The sequence below is a fragment of the Carcharodon carcharias genome, chromosome 1, assembly GCF_017639515.1.
Source record: "Carcharodon carcharias isolate sCarCar2 chromosome 1, sCarCar2.pri, whole genome shotgun sequence".
Lineage (NCBI taxonomy): Eukaryota > Metazoa > Chordata > Chondrichthyes > Lamniformes > Lamnidae > Carcharodon > Carcharodon carcharias.
Genome location: NC_054467.1, coordinates 33,599,203 through 33,614,836, shown reverse-complemented (window position 1 = coordinate 33,614,836; position 15,634 = coordinate 33,599,203). Strand labels below are relative to the sequence as shown.

General features: G+C 39.5%; 1 protein-coding gene across 5 annotated transcripts in view; it reads right to left on the bottom strand.

The window, feature by feature from the left end:
* gab1 (GRB2-associated binding protein 1) overlaps positions 1-15,634 on the bottom strand; it is a 222,751-nt gene that overhangs the window by 171,937 nt on the left and 35,180 nt on the right. The window contains exon 1 of one of the 5 annotated variants that reach the window (XM_041190716.1): positions 15,264-15,351. The exons of the other annotated variants lie outside the window; for them this stretch is intronic. Within the exon in view, the coding sequence (XP_041046650.1) occupies positions 15,264-15,293 (30 nt within the window). The 5' untranslated portion in view covers positions 15,294-15,351. Of the gene's footprint in view, positions 1-15,263; positions 15,352-15,634 lie in introns of those variants that run through there. 5 annotated transcript variants of the gene reach the window in all.

Below are 15,634 nucleotides of genomic sequence, written 5' to 3'. Positions count from 1 at the left end.
GGATTATGGCTGTGTCTCTACAACATTTCCAGTCTTTCCTGTCTTGTGTGTAGTGCCATGCTGTGTAGAAGCCTAAGTTGATCTGTTTTTAAGTGCTGCATCATTGCATAGTCCAAGTGTTTCAAAATGTACAACTTATGAAGAACATGTCACACTTTCCCACACCAGTGGGTCCTTAGTGACTTAAACTATGACTTCTAACTGTTCCTTTAGCACGTTTGACCTCAGCCTACACAAAACATCCTGCAGCTTTTTCTCTAAAAAGCTTGACAGCCAGTACAGCATCCTGTTTGAAAATTCTCTCTGCCAGCTTGTGTCCCAGCTTCTACCTTGTATTTCTCAGCTTGCAACAAAATATTATTCAATTATTTTTCAATTCAGCATGAGATATGTTTTCCAATTGACGCGCAGGCTTCTGAATTGCTTCTATCCCCTTTTAAGGAAACACAGTGAACGCATAGCATTTAAACTGCCCATCACCTCAACTTTATACCTTTTAAGTGTAGAAAATTACCCCAAAATACTTGCAACAGGACCCCACTCAAAAGGTAAGAATAATGGATTAATATACTGGGTAAGCCATTGAAACAAGGAACATTGATAATGTATATCAAAGGACAACTGGTCACTTCACTAGTCTACCTGTTTGTATTCAAGTCAAGTGCCTACTCAGCAGTAGGTTGCTGCTGCCATATACGGTACAATCTGTCTTCTTGACACGGTTATTTCCACATTCATTTACACTTGGTAAACTTGCAAGATTTCAAGAGGCAGAGGTTGCCAAACTCGCCGTAACAAGAGTTTTTAAATGGAAGGTTAAAAAAGCTGAGTTTTTTGTATTAGAATTCAGTTAATAGATTATAATTGCACAACAACAGTTGCTTAGCCATCCTTCCTAGGCTGCTTTCCACAGATTTCTTTTGGCAACTATTCCGAAATTGTATTCAAATTCCCACCAAATTACATCCAGATTTTCCTTCAGTTTATGGAATGCCAAACAGATGTGAAATTTTGTGCACTGTACAAACACACATATCCAGCATGAATAGAAATGCAGATTAGGGTTATCCAAAATAGCATTTATCCAAAGTATGAACTCAAAATCTAGAACAAAATGTACAACTGGTGAAGGGAATAAAATGCTGAATATACACTAACTTTCCATTGCCTGTCACTAAAGTACTTTGTTTATTCCAGACAGCCACTTTCTAAATCAATTCCAAACAGAGTTTTGCAAATCTATTAGCAAAATTGTCATTCTCTTGCTGGACAGTTGCGACAGCAGGAGTGTGAAGTTGTTGCAGCATTTTGCAACACAGGGCTGCCTTTGTGTCAGCAAGTTCCATTCTAGCTCCTGACACAATGGTTTCATGCAGCTGACTATAACTTTGAAGTAAACTTCAGGATTCACGAGAGGCTGGCATCTGGTAAGATCCACTACCAACCTACATTTACTTAATAGAATAATCATTGCTTTAACCAGGTTTGCAGCAGGAAACTGGAACAGCAACATGTTTACTGATTTAACTTCTGTTTGCTATCATAAATAAATGCAACAGTCCAATTAAGGAGATTATCTTAACTTTGCGAAATGGAATAAAGCCATTTTAATTTTGATGTTTGGGTTACCTGAGCATTGTTGTCTATGCAACAAATCTCTACATTTACTCGGCTAGATCCTGCATTCTAGGCCCATCTTTTTGTGGGTCTACAATACTGGTGTGGGGATAAGGGAACTGAATTAAACTGATCAAATTCTGGGAACAATTACACAAATGCTATTCTCCCATGATCCAAAACAAAGCACCAATGTAAGGTAGCAATGTCCTGAGCCTAGTTCTGCGACAACTTGTGGAATCTTGCTAGCGGGAGATTGCAACGTTATCCTACACAAGGAGTTGAATGGATGTGAAAAAGAAACTTGGAATTATAAAGTACCTTTCAGAACCTTACTAAATCCCAAAGCATTTCATAGTAAATTATGACAAGGCCCCACATGCAGCAATGGGGTACATAATCATATCATCTGTTTGTGTGTTATTGAAAGCATAAATATTGACCAGGGCACAAGAGCTTCCCTGTTTTCCTTGAAATAGGGTCATGGGATCTTTTACACCCACCTGAGAGAGCAGATGGGGTCTCTGTTTAATGTCTCATCTGAACTTAGGAATGATATAAAGGCTGTCTCCATGGAGATTTAGTTTTTAACGTTATAAGTAAAGCAATCCTTCCCTGGGTGGGGCACCCCAACAAACACTGACTCATTCCAGGGAACTCCCTGTGAGAAACACCATCAGCAACCAAAGGAAAAGAGGACTATAATTTCATAAAGTATTCTCTCTTAATAAATTAAAAAAAAACATATCTTTATATATCCCCCAGGAAGCCCAGTATGAAAAGCATTAAGTAATGCAACTGTTAATAGGGTCTTTTTTTTTTTAACTCAGAACAATTTCAGAATTTGATTCCTCCCCAACACAATTATAGAAATTACCAATCTCATTTGCAGCTATCAGTGCCTGTTCAACACCTGCGATTCAGTCTGAGATCCAGGAAAGGGAATTCTTAAAACTCTGCTTCCAGTCACTAAATTTTAAACATACCAAAGAGCAACCAGGCACCCTTACACAATCAATATATTCAAGTCAATAAAGTACTCAGTAAGTTTAACAGATTTCCCCCAAGAATTGTGTAAAACTGACCTGTATGGGCAGTAAAACAGCCCTAACCAAAGTGGCAAGAGGCATTCTCTTTTGATGATGATGCATTATCCCTCCTTATCTTACTTGACCTCTTGACCTCAAGCAAGTCGACCCCACTACTCTCCTCCAATACTCCTCTGCTCTCCAGTTCAGTGAAACCACTCTCACTATGCTCCATTCATAACTATCCAACTGTCCACAATCCACAGTTCCTTCAGCAATAGCTTCTTTTCTCAGTAAATACCTCTGCAGTCCATAAATGATCTACTTGGCTTCCTCCTGATCTACTTGCCTCCTCTGAGTAACTTTATGCATTGACATGGGTTCCACTTTCACATGTAAGCTATTGGTACCCAGATCTACCTTCCACAACCCCTCCACTATTTCTGTTTAGTCAGACTGCTTTTTGAATATCCAGTCCTGATGAGATGCAAATTTCCTCCTGTTAAACAGTAAAAAGGCTGATACCGTTGTATTTAGCTACAAATTCTGCATTCTTGCCATCAATGCTACCCTCCTCTCTAATCAGAGTCTTAGACTGATACAGACTGTCACAAACTCAGCATCCAATTCGACCCCGAGACAAGATTCCGACACAACATTCTTTCCATCACAAAGACAACCCACTTCCACCCTTCATAACATTGCCTATCTGAGTCATTGATCAGAAACTTAACTGAACTAACCACATATATACTATAGCTACAAGAGCAGGTCAGAGGCTGCAAATTCCATAGCAAATAACTCACCTCCTGACTCCGCAAAGCCTGTCCACCATCTGCAAGACATAGGTCAGCAGTGTGATGGAACACTCTCCACTTACCTGTATGAGTGCAGCTCCAATGACACTCCAGAAGCTTGACACAATCGAGGGTAAAGCAGCAGGTTTGATCAGACCCCATCCATCATCTCAAACATTCACTCCCTCCAACACCAGCACACAGTGGCAGCAGTGCATATACCATCCACAAGATTCAGCGCAACAATTCACAAATCCTCTACAATAACACCTTTCAAACCTATGATTCTATATCACCTTGAAGGACAAGAGCAGCAAATGCATGGGATCACCAACTGTAAGTTGCCCTATAAACCACACGATATCATGACTTGGAATCATATTGCTGTTCCTTCACTGCTACTGGGTTGAAAACCAGGAATTCCCGAACAGCACTGAGTGTGCTTACACCACGTGGAGTGTAGCAGTTCAAGAAGGCAGCTCATCACCACCTTCTCATGGACAATTAGGATGGGCAACAATTGCTAGGGATGCTCATATCCCATGAAGGAATATTTTAAAAATCCTCCACTCTCTGTAAACTTTAGTTCTTCCAAAACTCTCTTGCCCATATCTTATCCCACAGTAAGTCCTGGTCACACATCACCCCTATCCTCAGTAACCTACATCAGCACTCAGTTCCCCCAATATATCAAATTTAAAATTCTTATCCTTGTGTTGCAATTCCTTCAATATCTTACCCCTTCCTTCACCCAACCATTGACACTGTGCCATTACCCAACTTGGCCTCATGCTCTGGAATTCCCTCCCAAAACCACTGATTTAGGTCCTCCAGATAGCTTTGTCCAAGTTTTTAGTCATCCTTCCCAATGGATCCTCTTTGGCTCAGCATCTAATTTGCTTCCTGATTACGCTTCTGTGAAGTGTTTGTCTGATTTATGCTACACTTAAAAGCACTATAATAAATGCAGGTTACTGCAGTTTGACGCAACACTTTCAATGCTGCATCAACAAGTGAGAGAGTCACAAAACTCTGGAGTCACACCAGCAATTCCATCTCTATGAAGCAGAAATTGCTGGACTCCAGATAGTTTGTCCATCCATTTTACAGCTTCAGGTCACTTAGCAAAAAACAAGAACGAGCAAGAGTTGAACACTTCATACCTACCCATCCCTGCTGCAAACCTATTTGATGACTTTGCCAGGTAATGATCTGTTTGATTAAAGCAGCAGGCTACTGCTAATTGTTCTGGGCAGTATTAATAATGCAACAGACCAGAAACAAAAGCAATAAAACCATCCACAATATACTATGCATTTATCAAAACAAAGACCCCTTGACACATGAGTTCATTCCATCCAAACAACATAATTGTCTTCATTATTCATGATGTTAGAGTTGCCAACCTTCCAGAAGTGCTCAGGAGTCTCCAGGAATCAAATACTAATTGCCAGGACACAGCTACGAGCAACCCAAGAGAAAAATCAAAGGAGCAGTAAAAAAAATTGAACAATTTTGTTCACTAGGTATGAAAAGAAAAAAGCTGTTTAGCAAATGGTAAAGAATCCTCCAATCAGGTAATGAAGAATCAATTTGCTTTCCAATTGATTTCAGAATATGGACATGTTGGCCAACCAATGACAGGAGTGTATGGATGGAGCAGATGGAGACAGGCTGCAATGATACTCCACCAATATGTCCAGCCAGAGTTAGCAACCCTTCTGTACAAGATCTTCACAAGACTGACACTTTATGTCTAATATATTTTAGGTTATTGTACTTATGAAGTATAAATTAGGACTCTGCATTACATCAAGTAAAAGTTAAACCACAAGAGTCATAACATAAGAACATAAGAAACAGGAGCAGGAGTAGGCCATTCGGCCCCTCAAGCCTACCCTGCCATTCAATAAAATTATGGCTGATCTACCCCAGGCCTCAATTCCTCTTTCGTGCCAGCTCCTAATAACTGTCAACTCCCCAATATTTCAACAATCTATCTACCTCCTTATTAAATACTCTCATTGATCTAGCCTCCTCAACTCTCTGGGATAGAGAATTCCAGACATTCACTACCCTCAGAGCAGAAATTCCTTTGCATCTCAGTTTTAAATGAATGTTTATGCAGAGTTTACTTGCAATTAGATTAGCATTAAAATGATGATGTTCCAATCATGCAACTTAGAGACCACTGGCTCAGAAGAAACATAATTGATGCAGAGTAAATGAGAATAAGTTATTCAGCACCAGATCTAATGATTCGTTCCTGAATTTTTAATTACTCCAAAGTCAAATGCTAGAGACGCTCAACATTGCCTGAATAAACTGCAAGTGCAGCATAGCGGAGCATTAAGCTAAGGAATAAAAACCTCAAAAACACTTTGCTTTTTTCAACTGTCAGCCCTGCTTACTATAATATTCTAAAGTAAGCCATCGATATGATGCAGGAATTATATTTCTAGATGTACAGCTCAGTTTAAAAGAAAAAATCACCTAACTACCTGATTAGGAATATGACAAAGGTTATACATCAGATGTTGGCTTGATCAAATAGCCCACAGGTTAATAGTGCTACAACTAGCCTCAGCACCACATACATAGAGCAGCAGAGGAAACTAGGAAGATGGAGGGGGAGGGAGAGGAGAGGATGAAAAATCAACAGTTATCCAACCACTGATTGTTATTCATTCTGGAAAATACAAGTGTGGGTGACTGGTCAGGACCCAGAATGGCTTGGCTGTTATGGCCTAAGCGGACAGTTTATAGCCACTGTTTTAGGCCACCCTAGGTGAGATCCTTATACTTTTAGGACTTTACGCCATCAAAGCATTGAATCGGTGTGGGTGGGAGAATGAAAAGATTAAAATAATCTTGCTGATACAAAAATAGTGGACTGGAAAAGAGAAGCAATCTAATCTTGAAATTCAACTCACTCTTGCCTTTCATGATCTTGCTTCAGTTTATTTATAAGCCTCAATTGAGCTGAAGTACAATGTTGTTCAAATTGACTTTGTGCACAGAGGCAGAAAAATCTTCACTGGTCCAATCAAAGGAGCTCACTGCCGCATTTGGTCCTCCGCTGCATCCCGGACACCACTATATTAAGGAACCGTTCTTTCAATGTTAAGTTCTGGGTTCAAATTCAGTCTAATGTACTATGGCTGTTGGGCTGCTACAGTGCATCTGGATTATAGTGGGATGAAAAAAAGGGTGACAGAGTGACCTGCAAAGATAAACTAAGAACAAACAACAGGGAACCTTATCACAACTGTGATCAGTAAATGTATCCCAAACAAGGCAGAGAGAATTGGCAAAAAGAAAAAGCATACTAAATCGGGAAATTGTAGAGAACAGCTAAGCTATATTGTTGGGACAAAACAGGAAGAACACTACTTTGTCTAATTACACTGCTTTTTCTCTCAGTGATTGCTGCCGACATTGGGTGGCCAAAACTATTCTATTCCTCAAACTGCGGATGCCAGTGGCCCTGTGAACAGAAAAATGTTAACCAAGTTTTACAATTATATAAAAAAATTGTTCACATGGTTTCCCCATCTCCAAGGACATCCTACAAACAGCTAAACAAACAATTCATATTTTGTGCTTTGTAATAATATGAAGATCAGTCTATATTCTATAAATCTTTTTCCTGTAGTTCATTTTAATTGGTGTGAGTTCGTAAATTGGATAACTGGAATCATTTCACACCTCTGTCCACTGACACATTAAATTTTAAGAGTAGGTGGTCTGTAGAACTATTTTCCTAATTTCTCTCCCACCCACCAGCAGCACAACTTCATCCAGGGAATAAAAGTTCATCTATTGTGCTAAGCATTTGGCAGCTCCACGATGCAGAAAGGAAAAAGAAATACAATCCTTATGCGTTTTGTGCGTCACAGTCTGAAATGGTCCAATATGTTTTCATGATCTGTCTCCATAGAACAGTGTGAAAGCTACTTGAAACCCTGCTCTCAGCAGGAGCTAAAAATAGAAATTTATGCAGTTGTAAACATTAATGATGGCTGCTGCTCATTACCGGCGTACCAATGACAACAAACTGTTTTATCGCCAACCTTTCTCCCCCTCACCTCCAGGGCGACCTCTTGCTGAGCATAATTCTACACTCTGGTACTGCACCCAAATGGCCATGATTCATGCATAACAGAAGGTCAGCAAGCTATTCACCCACAAAGGATATTGCAGATAAACCCATCCTCCTCCGAAGTCCCTACACACATACTGCAAAAATGGCAATTACCTGGGGGGAAACGTTTGCCTATGTTTCTCAGCCTGCCTTACCCAAAAGTGTCAAGGCCAAATTTAGCCCGATTGAAACTTTAGTCACAATCTGCTAATGAAGTACAGGCTGTGACCTTCCTGCTTTAAATGGCTGAACTTTTCATTTGATGATCTCACCGTGTTGTTGCCAAAAAGTTGTTGACCCATGCCAGCACTTTAAACCGATCACAGAAGTGAAACACTTTTACAACAATGCCACTGAGGTCACAATACAGGTATTTCCCATTTAAAGTACGTTCTAATGCACATATTCATTTTAGCTAGGTTGGTGAATGAGGACGTTCCCCAAATAGCAATGCTGCCATTTTCATTTTAGTGCAGCTAATGAGCATGCTCAGTCTTCTTTTTAAAAAAACCTGCCACTTCACCCCTTCCCTCCCCGAGCTCCCCATTCGCTGCTTCTTTCTCTGACTCTCCCACTCACTGCTTCCCGTCCTCCTGCTCCCTCCCACTTGCAACTTGTCTCACCACCCCCTCGTCCAGACATTCACTCACGGTAAGGGTTCAGCAGAGGAAAATGGGAGAGCAAGATGGAGCAACAGTGGGGCGGCGAGCAGGAGCGTCAGGGAGAAATGTGACGAGCAGGAAGGATGGAAGAGATGGCTAGGGTGAGCAGGTCAGAACAGTAAGCTACAATGGGAGGGTCAGGGAGGGAAATGGCAAGCAGGAGAGGCGGCAAGCTGGAGGCCTGTTGAAAGAGTAAATTATTAAGAGTCAGTAAGGACTTTTAGGCCAATTAGGGTCAAGGCAGCCAATAGGTTTTTAATTTAGAAATTACATCTCAGGAATGTAATTCACCCTTATTGTATGTTTTCTTGTGAGAAGATGATTTTTTTCTTTAAGCACGTTTTCATTTAGCATGCCATTTTCTAAGAAGACATTCAGAATGCTAAATGAGGGACAGCTATATAACATAAACAAATGAAAATTGTCACTTCTCAATTGTGACAAATGACTACTGGGGACACCAAAAGTGCAACTTTCAATAATTAATGACACTATTTTGTGTTCATTGAAATATTCTTCATAGCATGAAAACATCAAAAGTAATAGCCATACTAAAATGCTCCCATAGGGAGGTTATATGATTAGAAGTTATCCTGATGTACAACTTGATAAATAATCAGGATGGCACATCAGATTTATAATCAGACTTGTTGGCTGGCGTTCTAAAACCAAAAGGGCACTTTTCACCCCTACTGGGATATAAAATCTAACCTGATGTGGTTTTCATACAGTAGCCAGTTCAAACCATATGATGCAATTTGAAGCATCAAGGTATATTTTGATTTGTGAAAATGGAGAGCTTACAATGACTAATAAAAATGATTTTAATTTTATACAAACTGAACAAATATTACCTCAGCTGTTTTGAAGATTTCAGGTTTATACAAAGTTTAAGGCAGTCAACTTGAGGCACATTGTTACTTAACTGTTCTTTTCTGGTTGCAATTGTTTAAATTATTTTCTCAACCATTTTAAATGTTCTAAAAATGAATTTGAATAGTCACAGCAACATATCACTTTCATAGAAAAGTCAACAGTTACATGGGCAGGATAAAACGTATTATGTAATAGCCTCTATTATAAATTTCACAAAGAAGTCACAAAATCATAAACTATTTTTAAATGCTAAATATAGTATATATCTCTTGAAAAATTATTAAAAAGCGCTGTTGCTCTTGTTCTTCTGCTAAACATGATATTTTTAATCTGTTCCCATAGTGTTTTAATGGTTTAGTTGATCTGTGTTTGATTACGTTGGTCTGTGTTCACTGTACTTGATTGCTTAAGCCTGTGGATGGAGCAAGAGAGCTAAAGTAACTGGCACCAGACAGAAGATTCCAGAAACAGACCTGGATTCCAACTGAGAGCATGTGTGTCGAAATCCTGTAATTGCTGAGATATTGTGAAGTACTGTAAATAAACCTGTTGTAGATTTAGAATCTATCATCTCTGCATTGCTCTGAGATAAATCAGATATATAAGATATACAGCAAACCAGCAAATACCTAACAGTTCCTGTAAAGGGAGCTGCATATTCCTCCAGATTTCATTTTTCTGAAAGCAAGGTGCAAGGACAAACCCACCAAGCTACCTCCAATACCTGTCACTACACCAAATCTTAGGTGGCTGCGGGATTGATGAAATAAAGAATCACTCTAAATCAGTGGTTCTCAAACTGGGTCCACAGAGACTTTCCAAGGGTCAGCAAAATAAACTCCACACCAGGTGAGAGAGAAAAACACAAGAAAAAAGAGAAGGAAGAGAAAAAAATGCAATCCATTCATTTTGTATAAATTAGCAGTAGTTGTGTTAGTCCTGTTCAAGTAGCTGACAAGATGTCCACCTGCAAAGCTCCCTAATACTCGCTCTTCTTTGCGGTGAAGGACTCCTCAGCTGCTATGGGTTTCAGTGGCGAATCTTGCATTTACTTTTGGTGGGAGGTACTGCCATGATACTTGGATACATTCAATTTGTACTAATGCAATTAACAAGTGTCATTATAATACTGCCTGGCCTGCTGAGTATTTCTAGCACTTTGTTTATATTAATCTCCTGTTAGTTTGATTCTTGTAATCATGGAAAAGTTGTCAGTTCAATTTACTTAAATCTTCCACCATGTTGTTGCAGTAATGTAAATTCTTTGCATGACTGAATAACATTGAGAAATTGGGCTTGGTTTGCACAAGTCAGTAAAACATTCCCGAGAATGTCACATTCAAGTGAGTACTAGATTGGAGGGAAAGAAACTGGTACAGTTATGGGAAGGTTTTTTAAAAAGCTAAAATAGTAACCTGTTTTGAGCCTATTAAACATCTAAGTATGATGAAACTGCTAGTAATACTGATTTGGCCAACAGTTATTTGTATTGGATGTGATATGTAAACCAACTGCGTACATATGTCATTAACAAGCAATCTTTAACCACATTAAAAGCATTTCAGTTGGCAGGCACTAGAATGTTAGTAGTTACGCTTGTCCTTTATCTCTGGTTTGTCTGCTCTGTCTCATCACTGTCGACATCGGTGTAATAGTTCTTAAATTACTATTCTAAGTAATTATCTGTTTTCTTAAAAGCTTCGTTAAAACACTCTATACATCCAGCACCTTTGTATTACAAGTATTATGTAGTATTATAATTTGAACTGGAGGTCGGTGATTGCTAATTCATTTGAAACATGGTCCTTCAACCAAAAAAGTTTGAGAACCAATGCCCTAAATGACCTGCAGTATTGAAAAAGGAATTACCCTGAATACACTCAATGTAACCACAATTCAATGACATCAGTACACTGCAAATCAGATACAGTGACCAATGCATTGAGTGCCAAAGAGAGATTAAAAACTAAATGTGTATTGTAGACCCGCACATGGGGAATACCTAGTTTCTGACCGATCCATCTGACAAGACAGTCCCACCTCTACTCTTCTCGGTTGGGAAGGTGCAGGGCAGTGGAATAAAAGCAAGAGATTGGGCGGGGAGAGGGGGAGGGGCATTTTGGAAGACTCAGCCTTTTATATCTTCTACTGATAAATTATGTAATGGGGTTGCCAAGATTGATTATTGCCCACCTCGTGATGGATGAGTCTTCTGCTGGAACCATTTTGGCTCCAGACCTGCTTTGATCAAGATGTGGACAGAAGCTAAAATGACAGCGGAGAGGTGAGAGTATCTACCCTAAACATCAAGGCAGCATTCAATTGACTATGATGCCAAGGAGCCCTAGCAAACCTTATGGCAGCGAAAGTCATGGAGAAAACCCCGAAGTGACTACAGTCATACCTTCCAAAGGAAGGTGGTCATGGCTGTTGGAAACTAATCATTGCTGCTGCCGGTGTTCCTCATGGAAGTAATCACCCAAAAGTCAGCAGTTGCTTCATCAATCGCTTTTCCTCCAACATAAGGTCAGGAGCTATTCAATTATGATTCAACATGTTCAGATTCATTCTCAAACATTCCAAAAATAAAACAGCTCATACCAGCCTATAACTGAACCCAGACAATATTCAGGCTTGAGCACACAAGTGGACTGTAACATTAACACCACATCTTTCCAATAGAAAACACCCACTTCCCATGACCTTTAATAGCACTAGCATCACCAAGTCCTCCATCGATATCCTAGGAACCACCATTGATCAGCAGCTTAACTACAGTGCCGGCGACTCAACAAAAACGAGAAAAATTGGATCAAGCTCAGCAATGTTTGTGGAGGAGTTTCTAGAGGATATGTGACTAGAGGAGCAGACAGTCAATGGTCTTGTTGGTAGTCTGTATTTTGATGACACAGGAGACGAAAAGAAAGAAAGATATGTTCCAAAATGAAGGAAAACTAAAAACTTTACAGATCAACCTAATTCTACAGTTGTCAACCAGCCACATCAAAGCAATTCCAAGAGTTGGGCAGAGTCTTGGGTACTCTGATGCCTGACTCACTTCCTGACGGCTCAAAAACTTCATCAGCGTCTACAAGTGATGGGTAATCTAGGCTAGTGAGTAGGCCGCATGAGTGGCCCTCCTTCATCTCAGTGGGCCGCAAGATTGACAATCTGGCATGTGCGATCCATTATATAATTAATAGAAAATGACCAGAAACAGCAACATAAAAAAACACAACCTCCCACATTCACCGATGTCGTAACCAAGATGGTCTCCCAGGACAGGGTAATTTTGCTAACTGCACTTGCATACCTAGAATTTGTGCCAATTGAACTGTAGCGGCACTTCGATTGGAGGCAGAGGGAGGGCACGGCTCTCAGTCAATGTTGTGTGCAAACAGCACGCACCTCACTTCACGTGCCCTTACTTTGCGCGCATATCACTTTAGCAATACCGGTAGGAAAAAAATTTACGCAGACAGAGAAAAGTTGAATCTGGCAACCCTGCGCATGGGCAACAGTCAACAAAATGTTTCACGGGCCACACTAAGAACTCTGATGGGCCGCATGTAGCAGGCTGCCCACCACTGATCAACAAAGATCAAGTCAACAGTTCTATGATTAGAATTTCCACTCATTTGAATGGGTGCTGCTGTAACACTCAAGCAGCTTGACATCACCCTAAACAGAGCATTCCTCAAGGGAAATCCCTGCCACTGGACTCAATATTCAACCTCTCTACCGCCAGCACACTGTGATTACAAGTATCTACTCCCTACAGGATGTCCCATTTATCTTACAACCTGCAGAAAAACAACTAGATCATGAGAATACCATCAGCTTCAAATTCCTCTCCTTGCTGACCTGGATGTATTAAATTCCTTCATCACTACTGAGTCAAAATTCTGGAATACCCTGCATAATACCATTGTCAGAACACTGCAATGGCTCAAGGACAAGACTCACTAATAGCTCCTCAGGACAACTAGAGCGTGGCAATAAAATGGAGCTTTGCAGTGTCACCCATGGGAACATGAAAATAAAATGATGCGAGCAAATCAATAAAAAATTCACGGAATAATGTAGAACTTATAATCTGGACATTCGTAACTATTTCACCATAAATATTTAACTTACCCTAGGAAACCTGCTTTACTTAGCAGGTAAGTGCTAGCAGCACTTGTTTAGCTCATATCTCACTGATGCTATAAGCACATTTTGAATGAAACTCATGAATACCAAATGCAAATCTATGCATAGGATTCATGTGTATAAACTGGACCAAGAGCTCAAACAAGCTGCAGTATTTTTTATAAGCATACATTCCACAACATTTATACGTTCACAGAATTTACATTATATGTGCATGTGTTAATGTATATATAAAATATATAAATCAATCACACAACACTCTCAATTTATCAAGCTTTTAAGGGGAAACTTGAAAGTTCTATTCCTCTGCAAATTGCATTAGCTTTCACATTAGCAAAATCATCTACGTCAGAGATCCAACTAATCCCTCCCACTTCTCGACTAAACAAACTTCAACCAAAAGGGCACTGCAGTTCCTCAGAACATTTTTTCCAGGCTCTATTAAAAACATTAATATTACATTGTTAGATTTTCTTCTTAGATGTCAGCACAAATAGTGACAAAAAAGCAATCTACAATTCACCAGATGAGTCAACACAAGCTGATGATTGGGAAAACAACCGCTGAAAAGTCTGCACTAAAACAACTGGAATTGAAATACTGCTTTATTGAAACTGTAATATTTGCAGAACTATTTTGCACCCAAAATTGTGATTATGCTGCAGAAACAAAGAAAAGTTTGCATTTCCACTTTAAGCACAATCTATTGACAATTGCAATAAGGTGAGGAGCAGAATATGGTATGCAGTTTCTTTGATCCAATTGCAGATTTTTAAAATTAGATTCATCTACGGTTATAGACAGTGTGTTCCAATATGATTTGAAGTTTCACTCTCGTTTGAATGAGCTCAGTGAAGCAATAACATGCTAATGTAGAACAATCTGCTTGTTAACTGGTCAATAATAGGATTTTTATTTTACTAATCGCGGGCACAAAGGATCATGCTGGGAAAGAGTAAGAAGAAGAAAATTACCTTAATTTCAATTAGAGGATGAATATAAAATTATGATAAGGTGGACAGCTTTTCTGAGCCCAGAAATTTAGCATATTGTCACACTGTGCATGATCAAACCACTTCATTCCCCCGTACACAAACCTCTGCTTCACAATGTCAAATATATAAAATTAACCTGTACAAAGCAAAGAGCATTTAACTGAAGGCACACAAAAAATAAGCAATTTGGAAGTTAAATCGATTCATACCTCAAAATACTTCAACCAAACAGTTCACAACGCCAGAATTAAAGATTATAGTTCTTGGTCCTCTTTGCTGAGAAAACAATCAAGTTCACCAACAACACCCACAAAGCAATGTTGCACAGGATGTGGGTGGATGTTTTCTCCTGAGCAGTATGTACACTATAGCCATTTTAAAAATTGTTAAAATCTAAATCTATAGTTTAGAAAATAAAAAAAACTTCCAAAAAGAAATTTTCTTCTCCTCCATCCTCCACAATTAACTCTGAATATGTTAGTAGACGTTTAAATGTACAGAACATGCCGTCACAATCACATTCTACTTCAACATTTTTAGGGCAATCCACTTTACTTAGCAATTGCTTATGTTTCATAGAGAGTGCAATCCTACTTGCCAAACTCCACCTATTACTAACCAGTTTAGTTAAAGCACTTGAATTCATATTTGTCTCAGAACTATCCCTTGTCTACACATTTGCACATTTAGGCAATCGTGCATAGGATCAAAAATAAAATCCATGCAAGTTAAGTAACATTTCCAGGACAAATCTATGTTGAAACAAAATAAAAGCTCTACAAATTCATCACAAAAACCTGTTCGGGCTTTTCCAAAATTCTTGAATTTACAAAGTACCTTTAACAAAAAAGCAGAATTCACTTCCAAGAAGTGCTGGTTCTTAATTTTATCGTCCCTGGGCGTGGAGGCAGCTAGAACATACTTCCACTGACAGAGGCTTTGCTACTAAAAATGAAGAAAATCTCAGCCTAAAAAGCATCAGGTACTCTTACCACCATTACATCAGTGCCCCAATGGGACATACTCCGGGGGCGGAGAAAGCATCACATATATTGGCAAGGACTTGCTGCAACATGCTGTAAACAGTTGCTTCAATCAAAGTTCAGTGCACATACAAACCCCCAAATCACAGTCACAGCACTGGTCAGCTCGGAAGCCACCCATCAGCTGAAAAGGAAACACTGGACTCAGTCCAAACTGGCAACTAACAACATAAACGAAGTCATGGAGAGTCCACCAGGGACCTGCAGAAAATAGTGCTGGATGCTCAGTGAATTTCATTGGCTGAGAAACACACTGTGGCTATCTTTCAGTAACTTGAGAAATTACACATTGCAGTTATAACATCTCACAGCACCATAAC